General features: G+C 44.1%; 1 protein-coding gene across 1 annotated transcript in view; it reads right to left on the bottom strand.

Moving 5' to 3' along the window:
* LOC132390896 (disintegrin and metalloproteinase domain-containing protein 12-like) overlaps positions 1-12,591 on the bottom strand; it is a 78,324-nt gene that overhangs the window by 15,147 nt on the left and 50,586 nt on the right. Inside the window, exon 7 of the mRNA XM_059963435.1 lies at positions 5,928-5,993. Within this exon, the coding sequence (XP_059819418.1) occupies positions 5,928-5,993 (66 nt within the window). The remainder of the gene's footprint in view (positions 1-5,927; positions 5,994-12,591) is intronic.

The raw sequence follows: 12,591 nt of genomic DNA, 5'->3' as shown, positions 1-12,591 counted from the left end.
CAGTAGTCCTCACCTACAACTTCACCAACCTCAGAAGAGAAATAGTGTAACACAAGACCTTAGGTACTGCTCACCATCACTCAGAACAAAAATAGTTTAACAACCGTCCTCACCAACAACCTCACAAGCCCTCAGAACAGAAATAGTGGAATACTAGTCCTCACCAACCACCTCTCCAGCGATCAGGACAGAGACAGAGTAACAGTAGACCTAAACCACCACCTCACCAGCTCTCGTAACAGAAATAGTGCAACACTAGTTCTCACCTACCACCTCACAGCCAAGAGAGCAGACATGGTGTAACATTGGTTCTCAACGACCACATCACCAGCTATCAGAAAAGAAATGGTGTAATGCTACTCCTCACCTACACCACACCAGCCCTCATAAGTGAAAGTGTAATCCTCATCCTCATCCACCACATTACCAGCCCTCAGAACAGAAATACTGTAACATTAGTCCTCAGAGACCACTCCTCCAGCCCCCAGAGCAGAAGCCGTGTAATGTCAATCCTCACCAAATAATTCAGAACAGAAATAGTGTAAAACCAGTCTTCACCAGCTCTTAGAGCAGAAATAATGCAACATTATCCTCACCTACCAGCTCACTAGCCCTCAGAACACAAAAAGTATGATATCAGTCCTCACTAATGACCTCAGCAGTCCTCAGAACAGAAATAGTGCAATACTCATCCTCACCTACAACCTCACAAGTCCTCAGAATGGAAAGAGTGTAACATTAGTCCTCACCAGAACAGAAATAGGGTATTCATAACTGGTAGTCATAACTGAAAAGGTGTAATCCTCATCCTCACTGACCACATCACCAGCCCTCAAAACAGAAATGGTGTAACACTGGTTGTCATTGACCACCTCACCAGCCCTCAGTACAGGAATGGTGATGTACATATTCTTCACAACTTTAGCCACCTTTAACAGGATCGCTCCACTAAGCAGACCTTCCACTCTCCACTTTCTGCAGGATCACTCTTTTTGTGATTCCTTTTTCAGCTCATCTCTGCCTACTTATTCCCCTCCCTACCCAGACACTCTCCCCTGTAACCACAAAACCCGGGACACTGTCTCTGCACCTCCTCCCTCACTGCCATCCAGGGTCCAGAACACCCCTTCACAGTGAATCAGTCCATCACATGCAAATTTTGGGATGTCAGTTATTTTGTCCAGTGCTCGATATTGGTAAGACCAGATGTAGCTTAAGTGACCATATATGTATCCAATTCACTAGTTCCCACTGGAGCCCCTAGCAGCCTATTATGTAGAACCTACCAGACAGACCACATCTACCACCCCATCCTCACCATACTCACTGAGTTTCTTGGTTACTTCTTCAAAAACACTCAGATCCGCGAAACTTGATCTACGACGCACACAGCCATGTTGACTATCCTTCATGAATTCTTTTCTAAATGCTTGCATATCTTATCCCTCATAATTCTCTCTTGCCACTGGCTGTCTACCCATGTGTCTCATGATTTCCCATCGACTTTCAACACTCCAAAGTAACAACCCACGTTTGTCCAGCCTCTCCTTGTAGCTCAATGCTGTAATCCTGGCAGCATCCTGATAAACCTCTTCTGTACCCTTTCCAGAGCTTCCACATCCTTCCTGGATTGTGAAAAGCAGAACCACACAAGAGTGTGCATAGCCAATTCAAAGTTTTATATAGCTGCAATACAGGTTATTTCATTCCATTCTCAACTTCCTTCATCTTTTCTGACACTGTCTACTGCATTCTGTGAGATTCTGATACCAATATCTTCCTCCATATCTTAAACCGAGGATAACCCTCTTCTATAAGCACACTACAACACTACTTTAAGTGTTGGGGAGTTTTCCTGTTATACCAAGTTATATCCACATCCCAAACAACATCATTAAAATTGATTTCTTCAGCAACTAGCCTTACTTAAAGTGGACAAAAAACTGCAGCTTTATAAGAGGGGATAAATCAGAAATAAACTAAAACAGAAATAAATCAAAGATAGCCTGCAACAGAGATTATAGAAAGAACAGGCAGGAGATGAGGCTTAATCACAGACAGTGCCATGAGTTACAGGGCAAGAGAGGCATGGAGCAGTTACAACAGAAAGCAACAAATACTGGACTGAGAGTGCTGTATTTGAATGCACGCAGCATAAGGAATAAAATGGATGATCCTGAAATTCAGCTACAGATTGGCAAGTATGACATTGTGGCCATCTCTGAAACTTGGCTCAAGGATGGCTGCCATTGCGAGCTGAACGTCCAAGGATATACGGTGTTTTGGAAAGACAGGTTAGTAGGCAGAGGGGGTGGTGTGGCTCTGTGTATCAGAAATAATATTAAATCATTGGAAAGAAATGACATAGGATTGGAAAATGTAGAGTCTCTGTAGGTTGAGTTAAGAAATGGCAAGGGTAAAAGGACCATAATGGCAGTTGTCTACACGCCTCCCCACAGCAGTCGGGATGTAGATTACAAATTACTGCAACAGATAGAAAAGACGTGTCAGAAAGGCAATGTCATGATAATCATTGGGGATTTTAACATGAAAGTGGATTGGGAAAACAGTGCTGGACCTCAAGAGATCACTGTTCCCTAAGGTTAAGGAACCCTTAGGGAACAATGATCACAATATGATCTAGTTCACATTGAAATTTGAGAGGGAAAAAATAAAATCCAATGTGCCGGTATTTCAGTGGAATAATGGAAATTACAATGGAGTGAGAGGGGAACTGGCCAAAATTGACTGGAAAGGGACATTTTCAGGAAGGACAGCAGAGCAGCAATGACTGGAGTTTCTATGAAAAATGGGGGAAGTGCAAGACAGATATATTCAAAATAAGAAATTTTCAAAGAGAAGAAAGACACTACCATGGCTGACAAGTGAAGCCAGAGGAAGGCAAGGAAGCCAAAGCAAGTGGGAAGATAGAAGATTGGGGAGCTTTTAAAAACTTACAGAAGGAAATTAAGAAGGTCATTCAGAAGGAAAAGATGAATTATGAGAGGAAACTGGGAACTAATATCAAAAAAGGTATTAAAAGCTTTTTTTAATGTAATTTATTTTTTTATTGAAGTTCATCAAACAAACATTTCCATAAGATGTATTTCAGATATTGTACATATATATCATATAATCATATATATCACAAAATCTCCACAAAGTACTTATCTGGGGTATACACTTATGGAAAAGAGTGGAAAGAAAAATCAAGCAAAAAGAAAGAACTGTGTACAAGTAGGGAGTGATCTTTTTTTTACAATAGATTCACTGATTTGTGAGAATAAAATCAGGCCTATGAGGCATTATGTAGTTAAACCATTTTTCCCAGTATGAATCAAATTGTTCCAGCTTATAATTAACAGATGCTGTTATCTTCTCCATTTTGTAAATGTCCATTGTAATTTCCATCCATGTATTTAAAGTTGGGCTCTCCTGTGATAACCATTTCCTAGTAAGGGTCTTTTTACCAACCACCAACAGTATATTCATTAAATATTTATCTCTTTTCAACCATTCTTGAGGTATATATCCAAAATATATGGTCTTACTCTCCAAGGGTATTTCACATTTAAAGATGTCTTGTAGGGCATTGTGTATCCCCCTCAGATAGTTTTTGTTAACAGGGCAGTCCCAAAAAATATGATGATTTGCATTTTGATTTCCACAATTTCTCCAGCAAACAGGGAGGTTACTATCATAATGGGATTTCTGAGAGGGTGTAATAAAATATCTTATCAAGTTTTTCCATCCAAACTCCCTCCATTTCTGTGAATTGGTACACTTCCATTGATATCTCCATATTTAAAAGCTTTCTTAAATAATTAAAAGCTTTTTTAAGTATATAAAGGGTAAAAGAAAGTCGAGGGTGAATATAGGACCAATAGAAAATGACGCTGGAGATATTGTAACGAGAGATGCAGAGATGGCTGAGGAACTGAATGCGTATTTTTCATCAGTCTTCACAGTGGAAGACATCTGCAGTATACCGGACATTCAAGAGTGTCAGGGAAGTGAAGTTTCTGCAATGAAAATTACAGTTGAGAAGGTACTCAGGAAGCTTAATGGTCTGAGGGTGGATAAATCACCTGGACCTGATGGAAAGCACCCTCAGGTTCAGAAGGAAGTAGCTGGAGAGATTGTGGAGGCATTAATGATGATCTTTCAAGAATCGATAGATTCTGGCATTGTACCGGATGACTGGAAAATTACAAATGTTATTCCACAATTTAAGAAGGGTGGGAGGCAACAGAATGGAAACTATAGACCTGTTAGCCTGACATCAGTGGTTGGGACATTGTTGGAATCGATTGCAAGGGATGAAATTATGGAGTTCCTGGAAACACATGACAAGATAGGTGAAAGCCAGCATGGTTTCCTGATAGGAAAATCCAGCCTGACAAACCTACTGCAATTCTTTATGGAAATTACAAGTAGAGTAGGCAAAGGAGATGCTGTAGACATGGTATACATGGATTTTCAGAAGGTTTTTGACAATGTGCCGCACATGAGGCTACTTAGCAAGGTAAAAGCCCATGGAATTACAGGGAAGTTATTAGCATGGGTGGAGCATTGGATGGTCAGCAGAAAACAGAGAGTGGAAGTAGAGGGATCCTAGTACGGCTGGCTGCCGGTTACCAGTGGAGTTCCACAAGGGTCGGTTCTGGGACTGCTGTTTGTTATGGTGTATGTCAATGATTTGGACTACAGTATGAATGGATTTGTGGCTAAATTTGCCGATGATACAGAGATGAGTGAAGGAGCTGGTAGTGTTGAGGAAATGGAGAGCCCGCAGAGAGACTTAGATAGTTTAGGGGAATGGGCAAAGAAGTGGCAAATGAAATACAATGTTGGAAAGTGCATGGTCATGCACTTTGATGGAAGAAATAAACGGGCAGACTATTATTTAGATGGGGAGAGAATTCAAAATGCAGAGATGCAAAGGGACTTGGGAGTCCTTGTGCAGGATACCCTGAAGGTTAACCGCCAGGTTGAGTCGGTTGTGAAGAAGGTGAACGTAACGTTGGAATTCATTTCTAGAGGTATAGAATATAAGAACAGGGATGTGATGTTGAGGTTCTATAAGGCACTCATAAGAGCACACTTGGAGTATTGCATGCAGTTTTGGGCTCTTTATTTTAGAAGGGATATACTGATACTGGAGAGGGTTCAGACGAGATTCACGAGAATGATTCCAGGAATGAAAGGGTTACCTTATGAGGAACATCTGGCAGCCCTTGGAATCTCATAGAAATATTCCCAATGTTAAAAGCTCTGAACAGATTGGATATGGCAAAGTTATTTCCCGTGGTAGGGAATTCTATGCCAAGAGGGGATGACCTCAGGATTGAAGGACGTCCTTTCAGAACAGAGATGCGGAGTAATTACTTTAGTCAGAGGGCAATAAATCTATGGAACTTGTTGCCACAAGTGGCTGTGGAGGCCAAGTCACTGGGTGTATTTCAAAAAGAGATAGATAAGTTCTTGATTAGCCAGAGCATCATTGGGTATGGGGGGAAAGCAGTGGAGTGGGAATGACTGGAAGAATTGGATCAGCCCATGTTTGAATGTCAGAGCAGACTCGATGGGCTGAATGGCCTACTTTTGCTTTATATCTTATGGTCTAAACTAACAGGATTGGCAGCACATGTGAAAAATCTAATGTTTATTTCTGTGCTCCAATTTTTATGTGATTCTGATGCAGTGGGACTTTACCATATCTGAACAACACCACCAAGTACTGGCAAGCTCAAGCAGGTAACGTTCCAAGGCCTTTTTGTGAAGTTTTCATTCCATGTATACTATTTGGTTTCACTTCTCACAGACTGCAACAGTGATACTATTTAAAAGTAATTTGTTATAAAGCATGTGGAAAGACTTCATTGTGATGAAAGATGTTTACAATGTCAATTTTATATATCACTCACCTCCACTTTGTCTGCCACAAGTACCAACTCCAAATATTTCATTTCTGGACCAAGGGACCGTTTTAACTGAAAAATAAAATTTAAAATTAGACAATATTTACTCAATCCATAACAGGAACAAATTAATGTGGAGACCACATACTTTCAGTTTCATTGTATTTTCCCAAATGAAATCTCCTTTTGATGTCCACTTTGATAGAAGAGTATTGATGCACACATGATCAGAAAAAACTTCTATTTCATTAAATACAAAAACCGTAGCCAACAATCAGCAGGTCAGGCAGCAGCCTGGGAAAGAGAGACAGAGTTAACACCAACAACCGACAGGTCAGGCAGTAGCTGGGGAAAGAGAGACAGAGTTAACACCAACAACTGACAGGTCAGGCAGTAGCCGGGGAAAGAGAGACAGAGTTAACACCAACAACCGACAGGTCAGGCAGTAGCCGGGGAAAGAGAGACAGAGTTAACACCAACAACCGACAGGTCAGGCAGTAGCCGGGGAAAGAGAGACAGAGTTAACACCAACAACCGACAGGTCAGGCAGTAGCCGGGGAAAGAGAGACAGAGTTAACACCAACAACCGACAGGTCAGGCAGTAGCCGGGGAAAGAGAGACAGAGTTAACACCAACAACCGACAGGTCAGGCAGTAGCCGGGGAAAGAGAGACAGAGTTAACACCAACAACTGACAGGTCAGGCAGTAGCCGGGGAAAGAGAGACAGAGTTAACACCAACAACCGACAGGTCAGGCAGTAGCCGGGGAAAGAGAGACAGAGTTAACACCAACAACCGACAGGTCAGGCAGTAGCCTGGGAAAGAGAGACAGAGTTAACACAAACAACCGACAGGTCAGGCAGTAGCCGGGGAAAGAGAGACAGAGTTAACACCAACAACCGACAGGTCAGGCAGTAGCCTGGGAAAGAGAGACAGAGTTAACACAAACAACCGACAGGTCAGGCAGTAGCCGGGGAAAGAGAGACAGAGTTAACACCAACAACTGACAGGTCAGGCAGTAGCCGGGGAAAGAGAGACAGAGTTAACACCAACAACTGACAGGTCAGGCAGCAGCCTGGGAAAGAGAGACAGAGTTAACACAAACAACCGACAGGTCAGGCAGTAGCCGGGGAAAGAGAGACAGAGTTAACACCAACAACCGACAGGTCAGGCAGTAGCTGGGGAAAGAGAGACAGAGTTAACACCAACAACCGACAGGTCAGGCAGTAGCCGGGGAAAGAGAGACAGAGTTAACACCAACAACCGACAGGTCAGGCAGTAGCCGGGGAAAGAGAGACAGAGTAAACACCAACAACCGACAGGTCAGGCAGTAGCCGGGGAAAGAGAGACAGAGTTAACACCAACAACTGACAGATCAGGCAGTAGCCGGGGAAAGAGAGACAGAGTTAACACCAACAACTGACAGGTCAGGCAGTAGCCGGGGAAAGAGAGACAGAGTTAACACCAACAACTGACAGGTCAGGCAGTAGCCGGGGAAAGAGAGACAGAGTTAACACCAACAACTGACAGGTCAGGCAGTAGCCTGGGAAAGAGAGACAGAGTTAACACCAACAACCGACAGGTCAGGCAGTAGCCGGGGAAAGAGAGACAGAGTTAACACCAACAACCGACAGGTCAGGCAGTAGCCGGGGAAAGAGAGACAGAGTTAACACAAACAACCGACAGGTCAGGCAGCAGCCTAGGAAAGAGAGACAGAGTTAACACCAACAACCGACAGGTCAGGCAGCAGCCTGGGAAAGAGAGACAGAGTTAACACCAACAACCGACAGGTCAGGCAGCAGCCTGGGAAAGAGAGACAGAGTTAACACCAACAAACGACAGGTCAGGCAGCAGCCTGGGAAAGAGAGACAGAGTTAACACCAACAACCGACAGGTCAGGCAGTAGCCGGGGAAAGAGAGACAGAGTTAACACAAACAACCGACAGGTCAGGCAGTAGCCGGGGAAAGAGAGACAGAGTTAACACCAACAACCGACAGGTCAGGCAGTAGCCAGGGAAAGGGAAACAGAGTTATTGTTTCAGGTTGAAAAGCTAAGTTCCCTAGAAAGGCTATAGAGTGGGAATTGATGGTGGAGGGGGAATACCTGTGAGGCCAGTACATCCATGGCAATAAGCTGGTGATAATATATTACGGAGGGGTGGGAGAGGTAGAGGGTGGGCAATGGGGAGTGGAAGAGGAAGTGGGAGTGTAGAGGGAGAGGGACAGGGAGCGGGGGGGTAGTGGAAGGAGGAGTGGAAGAAGGAGCAGGAAGGGATTGGTCAAGGGAAAAGAGAGAAAGAAGGAGATATAGACATATAACAGGTAATGAGAAAATGAAAGGATATTGCTGAGAGAAGAGAAGAGGTACAGCATGGTGATAGAGGATTCATTACTGAAGGGAATGGACAGGAGGTTCTGTGGACGAGATCTAGATTCCTGGATGGTATGTTACCTCCCGGGTGCCAGGGTATGGGATATCTCAGATCAAGTCTTCGGCACTCTTAAGTGGGAGGGTTTACAACCAGAAGTCGTGGTCCATGTAGGCACCAATTACATGGGTAGCACAAATGATGAAATTCTGCACAGCGAGTTTAGGGAGTTAGGTGCTAACCTAAAGGGCTGACCTTCAGGGTTGTGATCTCAGGATTGTTACTTGTGGCATAGACAATAGACAATAGGTGCAGGTGTAGGCCATTCAGCCCTTCGAGCCAGCACCGCCATTCACTGTGATCATGGCTGATCATCTGCAATCAGTACCCCGTTCCTGCCCTCTCCCCATATCCCTTGACTCCACTATCTTTAAGAGCTCTATCTAACACTTTCTTGAAAGCATCCAGAGAATTGGCCTGCACTGCCTTCTGAGGCAGAGCATTCCATAGATCCACAATTCTCTGGGTGAAAAAGTTTTTCCTCAACTCCATCCTAAATGGCCTACCCATTATTCTTAAACTGTGGCCTCTGGTTCTGGACTCCCCCAACATTGGGAACATTTTTCCTGCCTCTAGTGTGTCCAATCCCTTAATAATCTTATATACTTCAATCAGATCACCTCTTATCCTTCTAAATTCCAGTGTATACAAGCCCAATCGCTCCAATCTTTCAACATATGACAGCCCCGCCATCCCAGGAATCAACCTTGTGAACCTAAGCTGCACTCCCTCAATAGCAAGAATGTCCTTCCTCAAATTTGGAGACCAAAACTGAACACAATACTCCAGGTGTGGTCTCACCAGGGCCCTGTACCACTGCAGAAGGACCTCTTTGCTCCTATACTCAACTCCCCTTGTTATGAAGGCCAACATGCCATTAGCTTTCTTCACTGCTTGCTGCACCTGTATGCTTACTTTCAGTCACTGATAAATAAGGACACCTAGATCTCATTGTACTTCTTTTTCCTAACTTGACACCATTCAGATAGTAATCTGCCTTCCTGTTCTTGCCACCAAAGTGGATAACCTCACATTTATCCACATTAAACTGCATCTGCCCACTCACCCAACCTGTCCGAGTCACCCTGCATTCTCCTAACATCCTCCTCATGTTTCACACTGCCACCCAGCTTTGTGTCATCTGTAAATTTGCTAATGTTACTTTTAATCCCTTCATCTAAATCATTAATGTATATTGTAAATAGCTGTGGTCCCAGCACCAAGCCTTGCGGTACCCCACGAGTCACTGCCTACCATTCTGAATGGGACCTGTTAAACCTTACTCTTTGTTTCCAGTCTGCCAACCAATTTTCTATTTATGTCAGTACCCTACCCTCAATACCATGTGCTCTAATTTTGCCCACTAATCTCCTATGTGGGGCCTTATCAAAGGCTTTCTTAAAGTCCACTACGTCCACTGTCTCTCCCTTGACCATTTTCATAGTTACATCTTCAAAAAATTCCATAAGATTATTCAAGCATGATTTCCCCTTCGTAAATCCATGCTGACTTGGACCAATCCTGTTACTGCTATCCAAATCTATCACTATTTCAGCTTTTATAATTGACTCCAGCATCTTCCCCACCACTGATGTCAGGCTAACTGGTCTATAATTCCCTGTTTCCTCTCTCCCTCCTTTCTTAAAAAGTGGGATAACATTAGCTACCCTCCAATCCACTGGAACTGATCCTGAATCTATAGAACATTGGAAAATGATTCCCAATGTGTCCACGAGTTCTAGAGCTATCTCCTTAAGTACCCTGGGGATTTATCAGCCTTCGGTCCCATCACTCTACCCAACATCATTTTCTGCCTAATGTGAATTTCCTTCAGTTCTTCCATTACCCTAGGTCCTTTGGCCACTATTACATCTGGGAGATTGGGTGTGCCTTCCCTAGTGAAGACAGATCCAAAGTACCTGTTCAACTCGTCTGCCATTTCCTTGTTCCCCATAATAAATTCACCCATTTCTGTCTCCAAGGGCCCAATTTGGTCTTAACTGATTTTTTTTTTCCTCTTCACATACCCAAAGAAGCTTTTACTATCCTTTATATTCTTGGCTAGCTTACCCTCATACCTCATCTTTTCTCCCCTTATTGCCTTTTTAGTTATCTTCTGTTGCTCTTTAAAAGCTTCCCAATCCTCTGGCTTCCTGCTCATCTTTGCTATGTTATACTTCTTCTCTTTTATTTTTACACTGTCCTTGACTTCCCTTGTGAGCCACAGTCGCCCCTTACTCCCCTTAGAATCTTTCTTCCTCTTTGGAATGAACTGATCCTGCACCTCCTGTATTATTCCCAGAAATACCTGCTATTGTTGTTCCACTGTCATCCCTGCTAGAGTATCTTTCCAGTCAACTCTGGCCAGCTCCTCCCTCATGGCTCCATAGTCCCCTTTGTTCAACTGTAATACTGACACTTCCGATTTTCCCTTCTCCTTCTCAAATTGTAGATTAAAACTTATCATATTATGGTCACTACCTCCTAATGGCTCCTTTACCTCGAGTTCCCTTATCAAATCTGGTTCATTACACAACACTAAATCCAGAATTGCCTTCTCCCTGGTAGGCTCCAGTACAAGCTGCTCTAAGAATCCATCTCAGAGGCACTCCACAAACTCCCTTTCTTGGGGTCCAGTACCAAATTGATTTTCCCAGTCTACCTGCATGTTGAAATCCCCCATAACAACTGTAGCATTACCTTTTTGACATGCCAATTTTAACCCGTAATTCAACTTTCACTGTATATCCAGGCTACTGTTTGAGGGCCTGTAGATAACTCCCATTAGGGTCTTTTTGCCATTACAATTCTAATTTTTATCCATACTGACTCTACATCTCCTGGATTCTATGTCACCCCTCAAAAGGGACTGAATTTCATTCCTCACCAACAGAGCCGCCCCACCCCCTCTGCCCACCTGTCTGTCCTTTTGATAGGACGTATTGCCTTGAATATGCATTTCCCAGCCCTGGTCCTCTTGCAGCCATGTCTCTGTTATTCCTACAACATAATACTTGCCAATTTCCAACTCAGCCTCAAGCTCATCCACTTTATTTCTTATACTTCGTGCATTCATATATAATACTTTTAATCCATTACTCCCCTCACCTTTCACATCGATTCCTATTGCAGTTGGCCATACTCTCCAATCCCTTCCTGAGCTTTCTACCCCATTCAGTTGTCTTTCTTAACTTTTCTTATACTCTCCTTTTTTACTCCATCCTTATATTTCCAGTTAGTCTCCTCCCCACCAACTTAAACACACCTGTGAACACACAGCAGTGGCAAACCTGCCTGCCAGAATACTGGTCCCCCGCCTGTTAAGGTGCAACCCATCCCTTTTGTACAATTCATCCTTACCCCAAAACAGCTCCCAGTGGTCTACGAATCTAAATCCATGCTTCCTGGACCAGTTCCTCAGCCACACATTCAGTTCCCTATCTCCCTGTTCCTGCCCTCACCAGCACGAGGAACTGGAACAAAACCAGAGATAACCACCCTGGAAGTCCTGCTTTTCAGCCTTCTTCCGAGTTCTCTGAAATCACACTGCAGAATTTCTTTCCTCTTCTTCCCGACGTCATTTGTGCCGACATGCACTATCACTTCTGGCTGTTCCCCTTCACCCTTGAGGATGCCCTGCAATCGGTCCGTGACGTCCTGTATCCTGGCACCAGGGAGGCAACACACCTGCCTGTTGCCGCAAAAGCCCCTCTCTGTACTTCTCACTACGGAGTCCCCTACAACCACGGCTCTGCTTGATGTCTGTCTCCTTGGCTTTGCTTCAGTGCCAATTTTTGACTCACAGACCTGTCCGCCTCTCAGACTGGCAGTGTCTTCTGTCCCGACAGCTTCCAAGAGGGTGAATCTGTTTTCAAGAGGTACATCCGCCGGGTTCTCCTGTATGCCAAGCATCCATCCTTTCCTCATCGTCGCCCCCCTTCTCTCTTCCGGTATCTTCAGTGGAATGATCTCGCTGTAGGTCCTGTCCAGAAAACTCTCGTTTTCCCGGATGAACCCGAGGTCATCCAATTGCTTCTCCAGTGCCCCAACACGGTCCTTCAGGAGCTGGACCTGGACACACTTTTCACAGCTGTAGCAGGCTGGTCCCGACTGGTTTTTAAATCAAGCACCCCTGAAAGCAACAGAAAAAAGATTCCCAAGAGCTTACCTTCTCAGCCAATCCCTGCACTCACTCCTTCACTAACTGCACCTCTGCCAACCCTGAAGGTACGTAAACCTTGT

The sequence above is a fragment of the Hypanus sabinus genome, chromosome 3 (genome assembly GCF_030144855.1).
Source record: "Hypanus sabinus isolate sHypSab1 chromosome 3, sHypSab1.hap1, whole genome shotgun sequence".
Lineage (NCBI taxonomy): Eukaryota > Metazoa > Chordata > Chondrichthyes > Myliobatiformes > Dasyatidae > Hypanus > Hypanus sabinus.
Note: the sequence above shows the minus strand (reverse complement) of the source record. Positions and strands in the feature narration are given on the sequence as shown.